The sequence below is a fragment of the Hesperophylax consimilis genome, chromosome 3 (genome assembly GCF_061612785.1).
Source record: "Hesperophylax consimilis isolate HC1 chromosome 3, BYU_Hcon_1.0, whole genome shotgun sequence".
NCBI classification, from domain to species: domain Eukaryota; kingdom Metazoa; phylum Arthropoda; class Insecta; order Trichoptera; family Limnephilidae; genus Hesperophylax; species Hesperophylax consimilis.
Genome location: NC_142838.1, coordinates 9,080,710 through 9,095,500, shown reverse-complemented (window position 1 = coordinate 9,095,500; position 14,791 = coordinate 9,080,710). Strand labels below are relative to the sequence as shown.

The window sequence follows — 14,791 nt, the reverse complement described above, 5'->3', positions numbered from 1 at the left end:
TTTTATTGTTTATTACCAACATGTTTCATGAGCAACGCTCACTTCTTCGGGGTTTTTTATAATAAAACTAATTATATATAATAGACATAAACAATGGTGTCAATAGAAAATAATAGACATAGACAATTTTTTTTTTTATAGTTAATACCTCACAAGAGTCCCAACTGCTCCCGTCTGGAGCCAGTGAGACTATGGCATCCCCAATTGGGGGATGTTTGTGAGGCTGAAGGTAAGTGGGGAAGGGAAAGAGGAAGGTGGGGAAGTACCTGACTATTCAGATCTAGTCACTAAACACGGCTAAAGCCATTTGGAGCAACGTTTCAATTCTGAATGGTGGTCTTACACCAGGGCGATACTGGTAGTATCTTCCACTCTGGAACGTGCCGCAAATATACTATATATTATTTTAATTAATTAATTGTGAAATAACACAAATTAATCAAATAAAATTTATTTGCGCACGCCGGGTTCTAACCCGCGACCTTCGGAATGGCAGTCCAATGCGTTACCACTGGACTATGCCGGCCGTCATAGGTGGTGTCATAATGGTGTCATTAAAAAATAATAGACAAAGACAATGACAACAATGAAAAGATAAAACGGATAGGGGAAAGAGAGGCAATATGGAACAATTTACAAAGGGAATAGGTTTAATATTGGGTCATTTAAAAATAATTTTTGATTGTTAATAATATTCAATTTTGCATTCACACTCTTTCTAATCTCTAAAATTTCTAGTTTATCCAACTGGATGCCATTGACATTACAATGTATTAATTCTATTCCACTATTGAAGTTAAAGGTATGACTAGTTTCCAACAAATGGTTGGCAAACTCCGAGAAACTGTAATTATTTAATTAAATATCTTCAATTACAAACGAAACACACTGTGTTCAGCGCTTTTCAAAAAGTTGGCATCAAAATGATCACTTTTTTTTCCATTAGTTTCCAAACAAAATAGAAATGATTAATTTAATATATGTAATATGCCGTTAACAAAGCTTTGTAAACACACCGTTATAAAATAATGATAATAAACTGTTTATTCCGGTATGTGGGGAGGTTAGTGCAGTCCCACACATTCCATATAGAGATACAAAAAATATATGATCAAAAACAAAAAGATAGAACAGAAAAAAAACAGAATAAATTGAAAATAAAATAGAATAAAATGATAAAATTAATAGAATAATAGAAAGTTGAAGCCTTTAGGGAGCCGTGACTATATTAGGCGCTAGTATTTTTATAGTATTATAGTAATTATTTCTTCGTGCTTGGTCAGTTGATCCATTTTAAATGTGAGGGTGGCCATTTTGTTATCTGAACATGTGCATTACTACTGGAAAAAGTAAAGCTACGAGTTTACTAGATAATTTTTAGCCAGCAACGTTTCTTATTTGATTTCATGGTAACAGATTATAATGCTTGGTTTTTATTCTTACCTGAATACTTTCATAGGTTTAGGTATGATTTCGGACTGAATTGTCACGAATATTTCCCAAATATCCTTTTTCACTGCTGAAGTAATATGCTCTGGTAATATACTCAACATGAGGCGTTCCTAGAAATGTTATTTTTTAAGTCTATTTCCGTTGACATCAATCGTTTTATTGTTTAACATAATAATTATACTGATATCTGAAGCAATCACTTTGCATTAATCACATATTTTGATAAATTTGTCACTTCTATCAACTGGAATCAATTGACGAACGTCAGGCAACAACAAATGATAAATGGAATTTGATAAAAACAATGTTTCAATAAATTATATGAATTGAACTTTTTTTAAAGAAAGACAAACATTCCTGAATTAGGAATAACCCGACAATATTTTAAAATCTCCTACTACCACCACAGTAAGCGGAACATGTTACTTGTGTTGTGATTGAGGAATTAACCAGCCGAAGAATTGAACATACTACGCCTGAACAAACTCAGCCACTGACCGATCTATTTTGTAATATTATGATAGTAATTTTTCCCCAAGAAGGAACGGTTGTTCCGAAACCGATCGGCGGTATTTAATATTTTTCATTTAATTAAAATTATTACGTTGCGAAAAACCAACAATATTATATTATAGGATCAAATACAAAATTGTGTACCCACTACTTCACTACCCAGAGTTTATAAGAACAACTTTGTTGTAAGTATTTTCTTTGTGATTAAAAATATGTTTAAATAATAAAAACAGAATGGTGATTAGGTACTTACTTCTTGCTCCTTTTCGTAGTTGAGTTTCAACGTTACTTCTACACAAGCTCGCCTGTCTAGGAAAGACCTCCTTTTGACGATCTCGTTCATTAATCTATAGTACAGACCAAGGAAATTTGCTCCAAGCAAAAACAGCAGATCTGCGCATAACTAAAATACAAAAAAAATTAAGTTTAACCTTTTTAATACCAAAATTCTTCCTCGGGAACATGGAGAAAAAATAATATTTTGTGATTTTGTGAAACAAATCACCCCTTGTTTTGCGTATCGCTTTTTAATATACGTATTTTAGAATTAGATTCTGAATGGTTTATATTTGGTCTTTCACAATAACGATATCGAAAGTAGCTGCCACCCTGGAATTTGCCGCAAATACACAAAATATGTTTTGTAATTACTAAGTTGACAAATAAAACTTTTGGTCAGTTTGTGTTTTGGTCAAAATCATTTGGTCTTTCACCATGACGATATCGAAAGTCTTTACCACCCTGAAACGTGCCGCAAATACACAATATATGTTTTGTAATTAATAAATTAACAAATAAAACATAATAGTCAAATTAATTTTTCTTGCGCATGCTGGGATTTCAATTCGTGACCTCCGAATTCGGACGAAACAATAATAATAATAACATTGTAGTTAGATTAATTTTATCTTAATTAAGTAGGTTTTAGGTAAATAAATCGTGGGCAAATTTAGAAGATTTTTTTTAAATGTATTCAATTGTAATCACTGCATAAATACCATTTACATATATGATATTGAGTCATTCAGTCATTTTACAATGTAATATTAATTTTTGTCAAATATTTTTTGCTTTATTAAAAATGATCTTTATTTTAATATTATAAAATATTTGTAAACTAGTCTGTCTCGACACAGGATGTCCTAGTGAGACAGGCAAAGCCAAAAAAATATATGTAAACCTTTTTGTATAGATGCACATATATACACGGTGTCCGGAAACTCGTAGTACAAGCGGGAAACTGGAGAATCTACACCACATGGGGAACCCAAAAAAACATAAAGTTTTTTGTTTTGAGCATTTTCAAAAAAAAAAAAAACCAAAAAAAAATATTTTTCGGCTATTTTAGGGTTAAAGTTTTTTCTGGTGTTTAGGGTTGAATAACAGATGTTTTAACCCTGCAGAGCAGAAATATTTTATGATTACACCGGGTTAAATGAAGGGTGATTTCAAAATAATGCTTCAAATCCGAGTTTCTTCATTTGTTTTACTTTCAAATAGTTTTAATTAGTTGGGTACTTTGATCTTCAGTAATAATTTATAAGAATTTGAATAAAAAAAAAAATAAAAAAAAAACTTTAAACTCGATTTACTCGATAACGAAAGCTCAAATAAAAAAAAAATATACTACAAAATCGACTCCAAATGTGATGTAGATTCACCAGTTTCCCGCTTGTACTACGAGTTTCCGGACACCCTGTATATATAGAAAGAACAAAGATGAAAGAAAATAACAATTAACAAAGTTACGCGAAAGAAATGGAGAAGATTTATGCTCCCACATAGCATCCCCAAAGATGAAGTAGGTCCTGAGAATTTTTATTTTTTTTTAAATTTTCTTCGGGTTCATAAAATTTGTGTTTTACTTTCAATATCCCGAAAATATAAAACCTAACCTAACCTATTACGAAAAGTCCCTAAAAGTGAGCACATACCTTACTATACTTACTGATATCATCCCGGTATGTGACGGCCCACAGTACTGCTAGTTGGCACAAGGAGATTACCAGGGCTAAACAACTCGCCAAGTAATTGTTTCTGATGGGCATAAAGACATAGCAGGCCAGTAAGGTGAAAGTTATATAACTTGGACGTAGAGGCTGGCCCATGGTACTGAAGATTGGGACGGACACATCTAAATGGAAAAATTTACTATAGTAATTTAACGTAAAAAAATATTGTATAAAATTAATAATTTCTGTGATGTATACCTGTGTCTGTGTGTAACTCTCGTTTAATGAACCCCTCGTGGGTAGCAAAATTATTTTATTTAAATTAATTAATTAATTGTTCTAAATTTGATATATGTATTTCTTTTGTTAAAAATTTTAACAGATGTCGTGATTTTCAAGTTGATTCGAAAGATTAATAATTTATGATTGTCTCTTAAATTACGATATTTATTTTTGAGAGGTGATCCTGAGGCAAATATATATTTTTTTAAATACTTTCAGCTTCGCAAATCCTACAAATATATTTTCCGCGTTAGTATTTTATAATATCCCATCTGAGCACTTTCGTAGTTAAATCATAAGGTAAGCGGATACAAAACCTTGAAAGTGAGTACATAGTTAATTTGAAACAAGCTTTAATTGTAGCATTTTGCTTCTGACTATGTTCAAGGATGTGGTAACTTGAAAGTATTAAAATATGATCTCAGATTCGCTTTCCTTCCTTATTGTGCATATTTGACTTTAAGAGATTTCCTTCAAAAGTTTAATTAATTGGTATTAGCTGTGCTGTGGTTCTGCTTTAAGATCCTTCTAAATGTGTGGCAATGTTTAGTCTATAATACCCTCGTATTAATATATAAGTTAAAATATATACAATTTCAGCCAATTATATGCTAAACAGTGTAATAATAGTATTAGCAGTACAATCCATGGCTATCCAACGAGAAGCTGCAACTATTTTAGGCTTCCTAGATAAATTTGTCGGTAAAATAAATTTTTTTAAATGTTCAATGAACTCCTTTTAAAAGTTACGAAAGTTAAAAGTCTTGCAGTTTTTTCGTGTGTTACGTCTAAATATTGTGAGGTCCAAATATTAGCACGTAGGTAAAAAAATATTGTTACAGTAGTTTTAAAATATATACTTTTTATTACTGACTCATTACTGCCAACTTATTAGAAATTAAGAAACATATTATAAGACAAAGGTAATTTATTGTACTGTCAAAAACTCTTACCTGTTATCACTAATAAAGTTAGCATAAAAATTGATACGGTAACATTATTTATCCATGAGAAACGTTTAGTACAAAAATCTGAAGAAGCCACTATGAGAATTGGTATGGCAATTACGACTTTTGCAGAGTAGCATATCACAGCTAATTTGTCATCTGGATCCTGAAAAAAAAGAATAATCTGTAATCACTAATAATGATTTTTTTTTTGTAATTCAGCCATAATTCAATCATAGTGATGGAGATAATTAAAGATATGAAATGATACTTGGATCGAGGTATGATTTAGACGGGTTCCATAATATTTTATCAAAATGACAATTAAACACATCTTTAAAAAGTGATATAGAGTCATTAAAAGTGATAAAACAAAAACTAGGTTAAATAGTTACCTATGTAACCTATTTAAACTAGTTTTTGTTTTATCACTTTTCATGACTTTGTATCAAGTTTTGTAGGTGTGTTGTCATTCACGGTCAGATTCCCGGTCACCATTTAGACGCTCCTCATAATGACATGAACCTAGTGCAATTTCACTGTTTGACCATTCGATTAAAGATTGGTTAGGTACCCTTTCTGTCTGGGGTTTTTTAAAGATACGCGGAAAGGTGTATCAGAAGACCAACAGACGTACTTTAAAGTGTTATTCCTGAGCATATTTGGAGTAAAAATGTAGTTGTCATTTTGCTGTCCGTTGATAATTTTTTTAAATTAAAAAAAAAACAAAGAAAAAATCTTCATCACACGTCACCACCGAACTCCACAACTGATACGCACTCCATCTTATTCCAGCATCACCGTATAGATGAAACAGAGTGCGTATCACGTGATCCTGTGATGAACAAAAATGTTCATTTTTAACTATCGCACAGCCAAGTGGGGGAGTAGTTAGTACCCAAAATTATTATCCTCCTTATATTAGTTTAAATACTCGACATATCATTTTAGTATTTTAAGTATTTCTGCGCAAATACATAAGATACTGTTATATCTGCCTTACTTTGCAGATTTAAGTGTAGGGAACTTTTTGTTAAAAAGTAAAAGGTTCTATGTATAATTGTGTTTATTTACGTTACAAATAATAGGTCTGGATTTAGCTACACTGTTCATTACCCGAGGGTTGGCAATTCTCTGGTTCGAGAAGCTTGTTCTCTGTCAATTTCATCTCACAAGTAATTGTTAAACTCTAGCGACATCTGTCGGACTCTGGAGTAAGCTTTATGACTAGCGCCATCTATCACTTAAATACTCAAATTTATTACCATACATCACAGTTACCATTAATAATTGGGATTTCTATATTTTAAAAGCCCATAATACAGAAAAATGCATGGGGTCGTCGGAAGACCCACTTGGTTACAGACGTTTTATTTGGCATCTTGACCTGTCAAGAGTTAACTGAAAAAAAATGTTGAAAAAAAATGCTTTTTTTACTTGAAATATGCTCAAGAATCGCTGGTTATAGTTTGTCGGGTACGTACTGATGAAACCAGTGTACCCTATTTAAAAACATATTCTAACAATAAAAATTGCATAGGTAAAGGTAGACTTACTTCAACTCCCGTTATGAAGCACACCACCATGATGTGAATGCAAGATATCACAAATAATAACACCACAAATATCCACTGGTATCCCTTCATCAACTTGTCGTCATATTTTATATATAAATCTTCCAAGTTCTTTTGTGTAAATTGATCCTGAAAATAAAAGAACAATTTTAAAGGCACTCGTAATTTTCTTTTTATCGTTTTTTTACTGGCGATTACTTCCTCTAAATTTACACACCTTATAATTTGTCATAATAGAATTAGAGATAAAAACTTTTATTCATTTGACACACCTTTAATCAATTCCTTTGTGTGACGCATATAATATATTTTACACACAAGTGAATATTTTAATAAGTTCATTGAGGCTTAAATCAGAATGAAATATTTAATCATTGAAGAAGAAAATGTCAATAACTCTAAATGTAAATATGTAAGAGATAAAGACATGGAAAATGAAAGGTAACAATTGCAACCGGGTCCCGGACCCAGATCATTACTCGGACTTCTCTCTCTACCAATTGAGCCATTGCTACCTAATTACATTCTGTCATTTTTATCAAGATATTTTGACAAAATGCAGTATTATGAAGTTACGCTCCATAAACTGTCAGTGTCATGTTAAATTTTAATTTTCTAGCGTAAAAAAAATAAAAAATTAGGTCGAAAATTAACATTTTTAAACTGAAAAAAATTAAACCGTAAAAAACAAAAAAAAATTTACACCAATCCCACGCAAGATCCCCTGAGGAAAATAATTTCCCCCGGGACCTGTGTCATCTTTAGGGATGCTGTATGGTGTTTTTTTTTAGTGAAAGGAAGGAGAGGATGTTCTTTGAAGTAAAAGGTATGAGGGGTGAGCTAGCGCATTATGAACACACCTCACACGATGAACTCGGGCACCCCTGCTAAATCACCAAACTTAGCAAACCACTTGCGGTGACCTATGGCAAAGGTTTTAATTATCCAATACATGGTTCCCGGGAAGACGGTGCCTTAGATGCATTTAAATTTATTTATTTTTATTGTAAAATTTGATGTCTATTGTTTGATTGAATGTCGGGATGTGGGTTAGTTTCCACTTCAAAGAGATTATTTGTTTGTATTTAAAAGCGTTAAATAAATTTGCCTTAAATTATGTCCATGGATGTGCACTCATATCTGCTCTTGTCATTTCTGGCATCTATTGGATGTAGGCATTTAGCACATCCATACTTCAGTTAACATCACATTTTGCAGATTTTGGATTTGTTTTTGCAGTTTGAGATGCATAATTATTTGTACCCATAGATCACGGACCCTGTCAATGCTACAACTCTGGTATATTAGAGACTATTTAATAACATTATCCATGCTTATTTTGTAAATGTCATTTTAATCTTATCTTTTAAGATGCATCAATAATAAATAACACTTAGCTATCGGTAGGTATTTGTATAAGTATACATCAATCTGATAGTAAACAGCTGATGTGCATTCAAGTGGCTTCTATTATTTTATTTTTCAGATAAAATGTTCCTCTGAAACTTCTTCATTACTTCATGTCATCAGCAATAATTCATGTTTAATATTGGTAAGTAACTAGAATCGTAGAGTTCCATACGTATGAAGTATTTATATTAATTTCTGGAACCTTTGATATTTAGCATTTTGTGTTATTTCTCTGTCAAAATGTTATTTGCGCGGGAAATATTTTCGCATTACATTCGATTTCAGATAAATTTGTTGTTTTTGAACATACTCGTATTTCTGTTTAAATATTGTTTTTGAAAACAGATTAAAGACTGTCTGATTTTAGTTTTAGAAATCGACGTTATGCAATTAAAAATATTAAAAATAACGAACGCATGAATAGATAAAGTCGCTTACTGATGGTTTTTATTGGGTCAACTGTAATTACCACTCTAAACGTAAATAAAAAAAAGTATTTATTTAAATCAAAGGTTTTATAAAACTTATTGTCACTTGACTATTTATCGTTTTAAATAAAAATATTTACTAAAAAAAATCAAATTTGACACATTTTTATCGAATGCTAAATGTTGTTTCATAGAATTATATTTTTTTTTCGGGAGCGTATTTTTTGCGAAACCGCACCAGAGCCCCAACTGCTCAGTGATCAGTTAGACTATGGCATCTCCAATTGGGGTGTGTTGTGAGGCTGAAGGTAATGGGGAGGGGTAGGAGATGGAAAAGATGACTGTGGGAAGGTACCTGGCTATTCATATCTAGTTACAAAACACGGCTAAAGCCATTAAAAGCAACTTTTCAATTCTGAATGGTGGTCTTACACCAGGGCGATGTTGATAGTATATTCCAATCTTCTATGGTTTTTATGCAACTAAAAGCGTGTTAACACTATTTAAATCATATACATATTTCACAGTAATACAAAATTTTTAAAAGGAAAATTTTAAGTATTAGGCTGATATTAACAGCGCGGGCGAGTCTAAATACCGTGAAATGCGTAAAACACACACAAGCAATAATACTGTGGTGTGGAAGCGATCTGTTAACCGTATCCAAAGTGCTAGAACGTACGCTCTTTCCACGCATGCGCACAGAAACCCGCAAGATAATATCTTTGTCAACTTTATACGATATTAATGACAGCATCCAACGTACAAAAACCTACTTTAATGCTAATATGTATAATGCACAGAATCGTATACTAATCTATTGGATTGTATGCGCGCGCTGCTTTGACAGTTTGCTTTGAGCTTGAATACTGAAGTCGATTTCTTATTAAATACTATTAACCTGCGATTTACTTTTTAATCATTATTTAAATAAATAAAAATGAATACCCAAAATAAGATGGATATTTCGCCAACGTGTTCTTACGCTGTAAATGATAGTAGTGAATTATGTGGTTGTATAATTGAATCATTAATGCGAAACTGTTTTGTGTCTCCGCCATGTGCGAAAAAAAACTTATTCTGGATACTGAAAATATTGAGTTATGGAGCTTAATGGATTTATGAAGATAATTTTAGACGGTACCTAAATGTATCTTGTTCGTGTGTTAGCGTCTAGATGTGCATATTTGATATCCAGCATCCCTTCTACAAAAAGTCACCGGCCGCCACTGATTGATAGTACATTTGTGTTGATTTAAATAATGATTTTAAAACTGTGATTACTTACATTATATTGATAGTAATTTTAAAGATGACTTGATTGATTTTTTTTTGCAGCAATACAATACAATACAATACGCTGAATATCCGTTCTTCAGCGTCCTCACAAATCCTAAATTAACATTAAATTCGAAAAAAAAAACATTTTTTGCTACAACAACATCGATAATCCCATTTTATTTTTATATTAGCACTCTATTTCTTTCAAAAATCACGAGCTACCATTGCTTATAAGATGTACATCTATGAACAATAAGTAACCTACTGAATTTTCTAGAAACGAACAGGACTTATTTACAATTAAACATTATTCACAAGGTAAGAGCCTCCTTTTTCCTTACTCCTAATAATTATTGTGATAAATAAACACGAACACTTGATCTTTTCTGTCTAGGAAAAAAATACGGTCCATACCAAGTAACTTGTTTAGATTATTGATTATTAATAGTGTGCTCATTAAAGAATTGATTTATTACAAAGTATATACATTCTTTATCGTATCGGCAAATAAATAAAAAAATGGCACACACCTGAGTAAATTATTATAACTGTGTAAACATTCCGATTTTCATTAACAACAAATATTCTTACATGAAATGAACCACGTATTTAAAATAGATAAAAATCCTAGTCATTACTATTGAATATTGTATTATTAACCTATCACGAATGTGTTAGATTTTAATAAACAAAATAGCAATTTGTTGACTGAATTTTAATCTTTTAATTATTATTTTTTGTATACGCACGTGATTGATAAATTAAAGATTTTATGTGATAAATTACAAATCAGTGTTACCGTGACTCAGCACAATAGATGGGAATTTTTTATATATTTTATTCTATAAATACATATGATAATACACTTGTGGTTTTCACAAAATATTTTTTTGCGTTATATTTTATTATATAACAGATCATTAATCCAATTACAGTAAAATATTCTCATTCTGACACTTTTAAGATAATTATACAAAAAAAAGTATTAAGACTATTTAAAGAACAATTAAATACATCCGCTGTGTCTGTATCTGTTTCAATTTTAAACAACAGCACCATTTTTCGTGTCGTGCTAAATTGTGCTGGAACATCTATTCTGCCGTGTGGTATTTTGACTAAGTCGTGACGACGACTACTTCTTATTGTAGATGTAAAAAAGTTGAATGAAATGTGGGAAAAGTAATTCTTGTATTTTTGCATCTACTCATAGCTTACATCTTGGAAAGAGTGATAATGTACATTTACAAATTTTCAAAGTGTATGTTGAAATAACATGCGTTAAAATTATATGTGTGACCTCTCTGACACTTGTCAACGCACACACAACGGAGAAAAATGAGTATTGCTGATTTATTGAAAATCTCTTCAAATTATTGGTAATTCGGTTTAAAACAAGACTTCAGGCTGCTTGCAGATAAATTTTTGTTAAATTTATAATATTATCGAAACACGTGTTCATGCACCTGCGTTTGTCTTAATAATATATAATGACAAAATGCGAAAATGTTATGATTTTCATGAATTCGTGAATATTTGCTATTGATATTTTAGTAATAGTTTATGAGGAATACTTTCAATTCATTGGGCCTGCAATCTCGTTTTTAACCGGATAACGAATTATTTTGAATAGATTCTTAATAAATTAGCAATATTTTTTATTAGTTTTTTTCCACTCAGGATGTCAATAATTAAATATATTATAAGGTTTAATAATGATTTACCCTTAAAATTTTCCAATTCCATTCTTTATCGGTGACTGAACCACGTACTTCTTCTCGGAATTCGTCCATGGAAAGAAGACTTGTGTGTCGCATAGCATTAAGGGAATTCCTCGCAAGCAACTCCAAACCAGCCACTTGCAACGAAACAGATCCCCGAACCGAATTCATCTTGAATCACTTTACACTAAAACCTCACTTAAATAATGTATATTCGCATCGTTAACCTTCAGGCAAATGAGCAAGTTCCGGAGAAAAACTTATCCAATAAACACATAATTTATTGCCTTTTAAAGTTCCTCGTATAAAATGATCCACTGTTAACGATAAACTTCTTATCAAACACAACGACTACACTTTTCATTTTAATGTTTATTTTTAAAAATTGTTCACTACGGTCAACATTTCATTTCCCACAATAAAACAGTCTAAACACTCGGTTAATAATATTCAAATTGATTAAATTATATTTTTGTTTCGCGAATCAAACGATATGTTGTATCGACTCCGACGCTTAGTAGCAAATAATCAACGATATTGTGTTTGATTCGGTGATATTTTGTATAAAGATAAATCAATCAGCCGCATAATGATAATAATTTGTACTCAATGAACAAGATAAGATTAAAAATTGCAAGAATGCTCGCTATTATAGGCTCTGTCACTCGTACGATAATGGCGAATTATTATTACTTGTGACTCCCAATCCGCGGAGACCACATTATTTATCGTTCAATACTCTTTTTTATATTTGTGTTTGTACAAAAGGCGCAAGGTTTTTTTATTGAGCAGTTGATGTCAAATTTGAGGCCAAGCCATAGAGATACAATTAGAGGCGCTACTGCGTAGTAATATCTCGTCCAAACTTGTTCAACTATTAGAACGCGATAAGCGGTGCGCGTAGACTGGAATCGGTAGTTTTAGTTGGAGCGTTGGAAGCAGTTCGGACAGTTGGAGGTCAGTTGGAGCTAAAAAAGCGATACCTATTTTTTCGCTTCATGTCTCGTCTAAATATAATACATCAATGGGCTGAGTGCGGTATGGAAATACTTTAGTTGAAGATGCCTGCGATCATTATAAAAGATTTACCCGCGATCATTATAGAAAATTGTCCATGTATGCTAGATGCACTATGCGTAGATACTATGAAAACAAAACATTAAAAATATATACAGGTTACTTTTATACTGCTTACATTGAGTGAATTATCTTTTCTAATTTAATCTAATTACAAACAATTATAATTCTAATATTTTAGTGTGGTTAATTGTAAGTGTTGATTTAATTTACTGTAAGCACCTTAACTTTTTTTTAAATTTAACTTTATTTTTTGTTTTATGTGAATACCGCACAAGTGTCCAAGCATCTGGAGCCAGTGAGACTATGGCATCCCCAATTGGGGCATGTTGTGAGATTAAAGTTAGCGAGGAAGGGAATTAGATGGGGAGGGGAAATGGGGATGTACAAGTACCTAGCAATTCAAATCTGGCTACCAAACATGGCTTAAGCAATTTCAAGCAACTTTTATTTCTCAATGGTGGTCTTACACCTGGACGATAATGAGAGTATCTTCATGATCTTAAACGACATTTTTTTTAAATAATCAATTAATTAAAATATAAATTTACTTGCGCACACGGGATTTGAACCTGCGACCTCCGGATTACTAGTCGAGAATCTGACGCCTCGACCACGGAGGCTGTCGATTAATTACATGTATTAGAAAAACAACGTAGAACGTAGGAATCTTTAACGATCGCGATTTTGACTCGATATTCCAGGCTCCTTTCTCCTTTTCTGTAGACTCAATGAACGATAATACGTTTTCTATGGATTCCATTTATCCATTAAATCGTTACAAAATGTTTATTTTAATTTTCTACACATGCTGAACGACTGACTCATAATTTCCGCACGTGTTTACTGCCTATTTAGATAAAGAATTTTAAGATTTTAGTTAAGTACATTTTTTTCATTACCTACGTCATTAATAGTGATACGATAGTCATATTGTTGATTCCAAAAGATATCAATAAGATTCTTAATTTTTAATTAAACTCATTAGAGTCGCGTGGGGTAACCGTACGCGCTTAGTAAATGTACGCTGCGATGTTTGCGAGCTGCACCTGCGCTCATCCAATTTTGCAGAGCTTTGTGTAGCCTTGAACCAGGTCATGTGTACACTTGTACAGTTAGCCCTACATAAAAAAATAAAAATTGACATGTAATTTATCATTTTTCATAGTTTTATTAAGTAACCAGTTATGTCTGTGACCATTTTTGATAAAATAAGGTTAGTTTCACGGGTGTAAAGAGGCAGCCTTGACCGACCAGTGATCGATTTGGCATCGTGACTGGTTTCGTGCGTTCAATTTCTCGGCTAGCTAAAGTCCTCAATTTCGACACAAGTAACATTTTCTGCCTACTATGGTAGTAGTAGGAGATTTTCAAATTTTTTAAAATTAATCTTGATCGGGGAATATTTATCTTGCTTTGAAAAAAATGATGGGCTAAGTTTGCGAAGCTACGAATCATGTGGATGCGTACAATTATCCCTCTACACACAAAGTTTTTTTTAAATTTATGGATAAATATTCCGCTTTAAATATATGTATTAAAGAAAGTATCCGGATATTTCAGTTTGCAATCAACATCAGATTAACGCTGAATGCGTACACTTACGCAACGGTATCCGTATGTTCACATTGTTCACCCCACATGGGGGTCAAATACACACAATCGACATCCATATTAACTTTTTACATAACTTTGGAGTTATGAACCGTATGAGATTTGTTTGAAATAAGTACCAAAATTCAATCATATTAATAAATAAATAATTGGAATAGAATATCTATAGCGATTAAACACGAAAAATCCTAATTATCCTACGTAACTCATTCACGAAAAAACAATCCCTAAATAAACTGCAGTGCATTTTATTATGGGTATTTGTTTGAAACCAGCCAAATACTATACAACAGTAGAAATCTTGTAGCTTGTTTCTCATCTCATCCATTAAATATTTTCGCTTTACATTGCAGAACTGCAACAGAGAATTTGTAATTTGAACTGAAGAAGAAATATGGGAGAAATTTCAATTGAAGATTCTTCCCTCTCTCTGTTCGCCGGGGAGAAGGTATTTCATTCCTCCCCTACTTGAACTAATAGTAAATTTATTTAAGAGTAACCAAAGAACGAGCAGCTTTACCTTGCAAACATCTTTGCTTTGTG

At 32.0% G+C, this 14,791-nt stretch overlaps 1 protein-coding gene across 1 annotated transcript in view; it reads right to left on the bottom strand.

Annotated features, from left to right (window-relative positions):
- ACXD (Adenylyl cyclase X D) overlaps positions 1–12,313 on the bottom strand; it is a 47,568-nt gene extending 35,255 nt beyond the window's left edge. Inside the window, exons 1-6 of the mRNA XM_089647808.1 lie at positions 11,561–12,313; positions 6,703–6,849; positions 5,153–5,312; positions 3,900–4,099; positions 2,219–2,368; positions 1,444–1,562 (exon numbers count right to left, since the gene is read on the bottom strand). Coding sequence (XP_089503934.1) covers positions 1,444–1,562; positions 2,219–2,368; positions 3,900–4,099; positions 5,153–5,312; positions 6,703–6,849; positions 11,561–11,728 — 944 coding nt within the window. The 5' untranslated portion in view covers positions 11,729–12,313. The remainder of the gene's footprint in view (positions 1–1,443; positions 1,563–2,218; positions 2,369–3,899; positions 4,100–5,152; positions 5,313–6,702; positions 6,850–11,560) is intronic.
- Between the last annotated feature and the right edge of the window lie 2,478 nt (positions 12,314–14,791).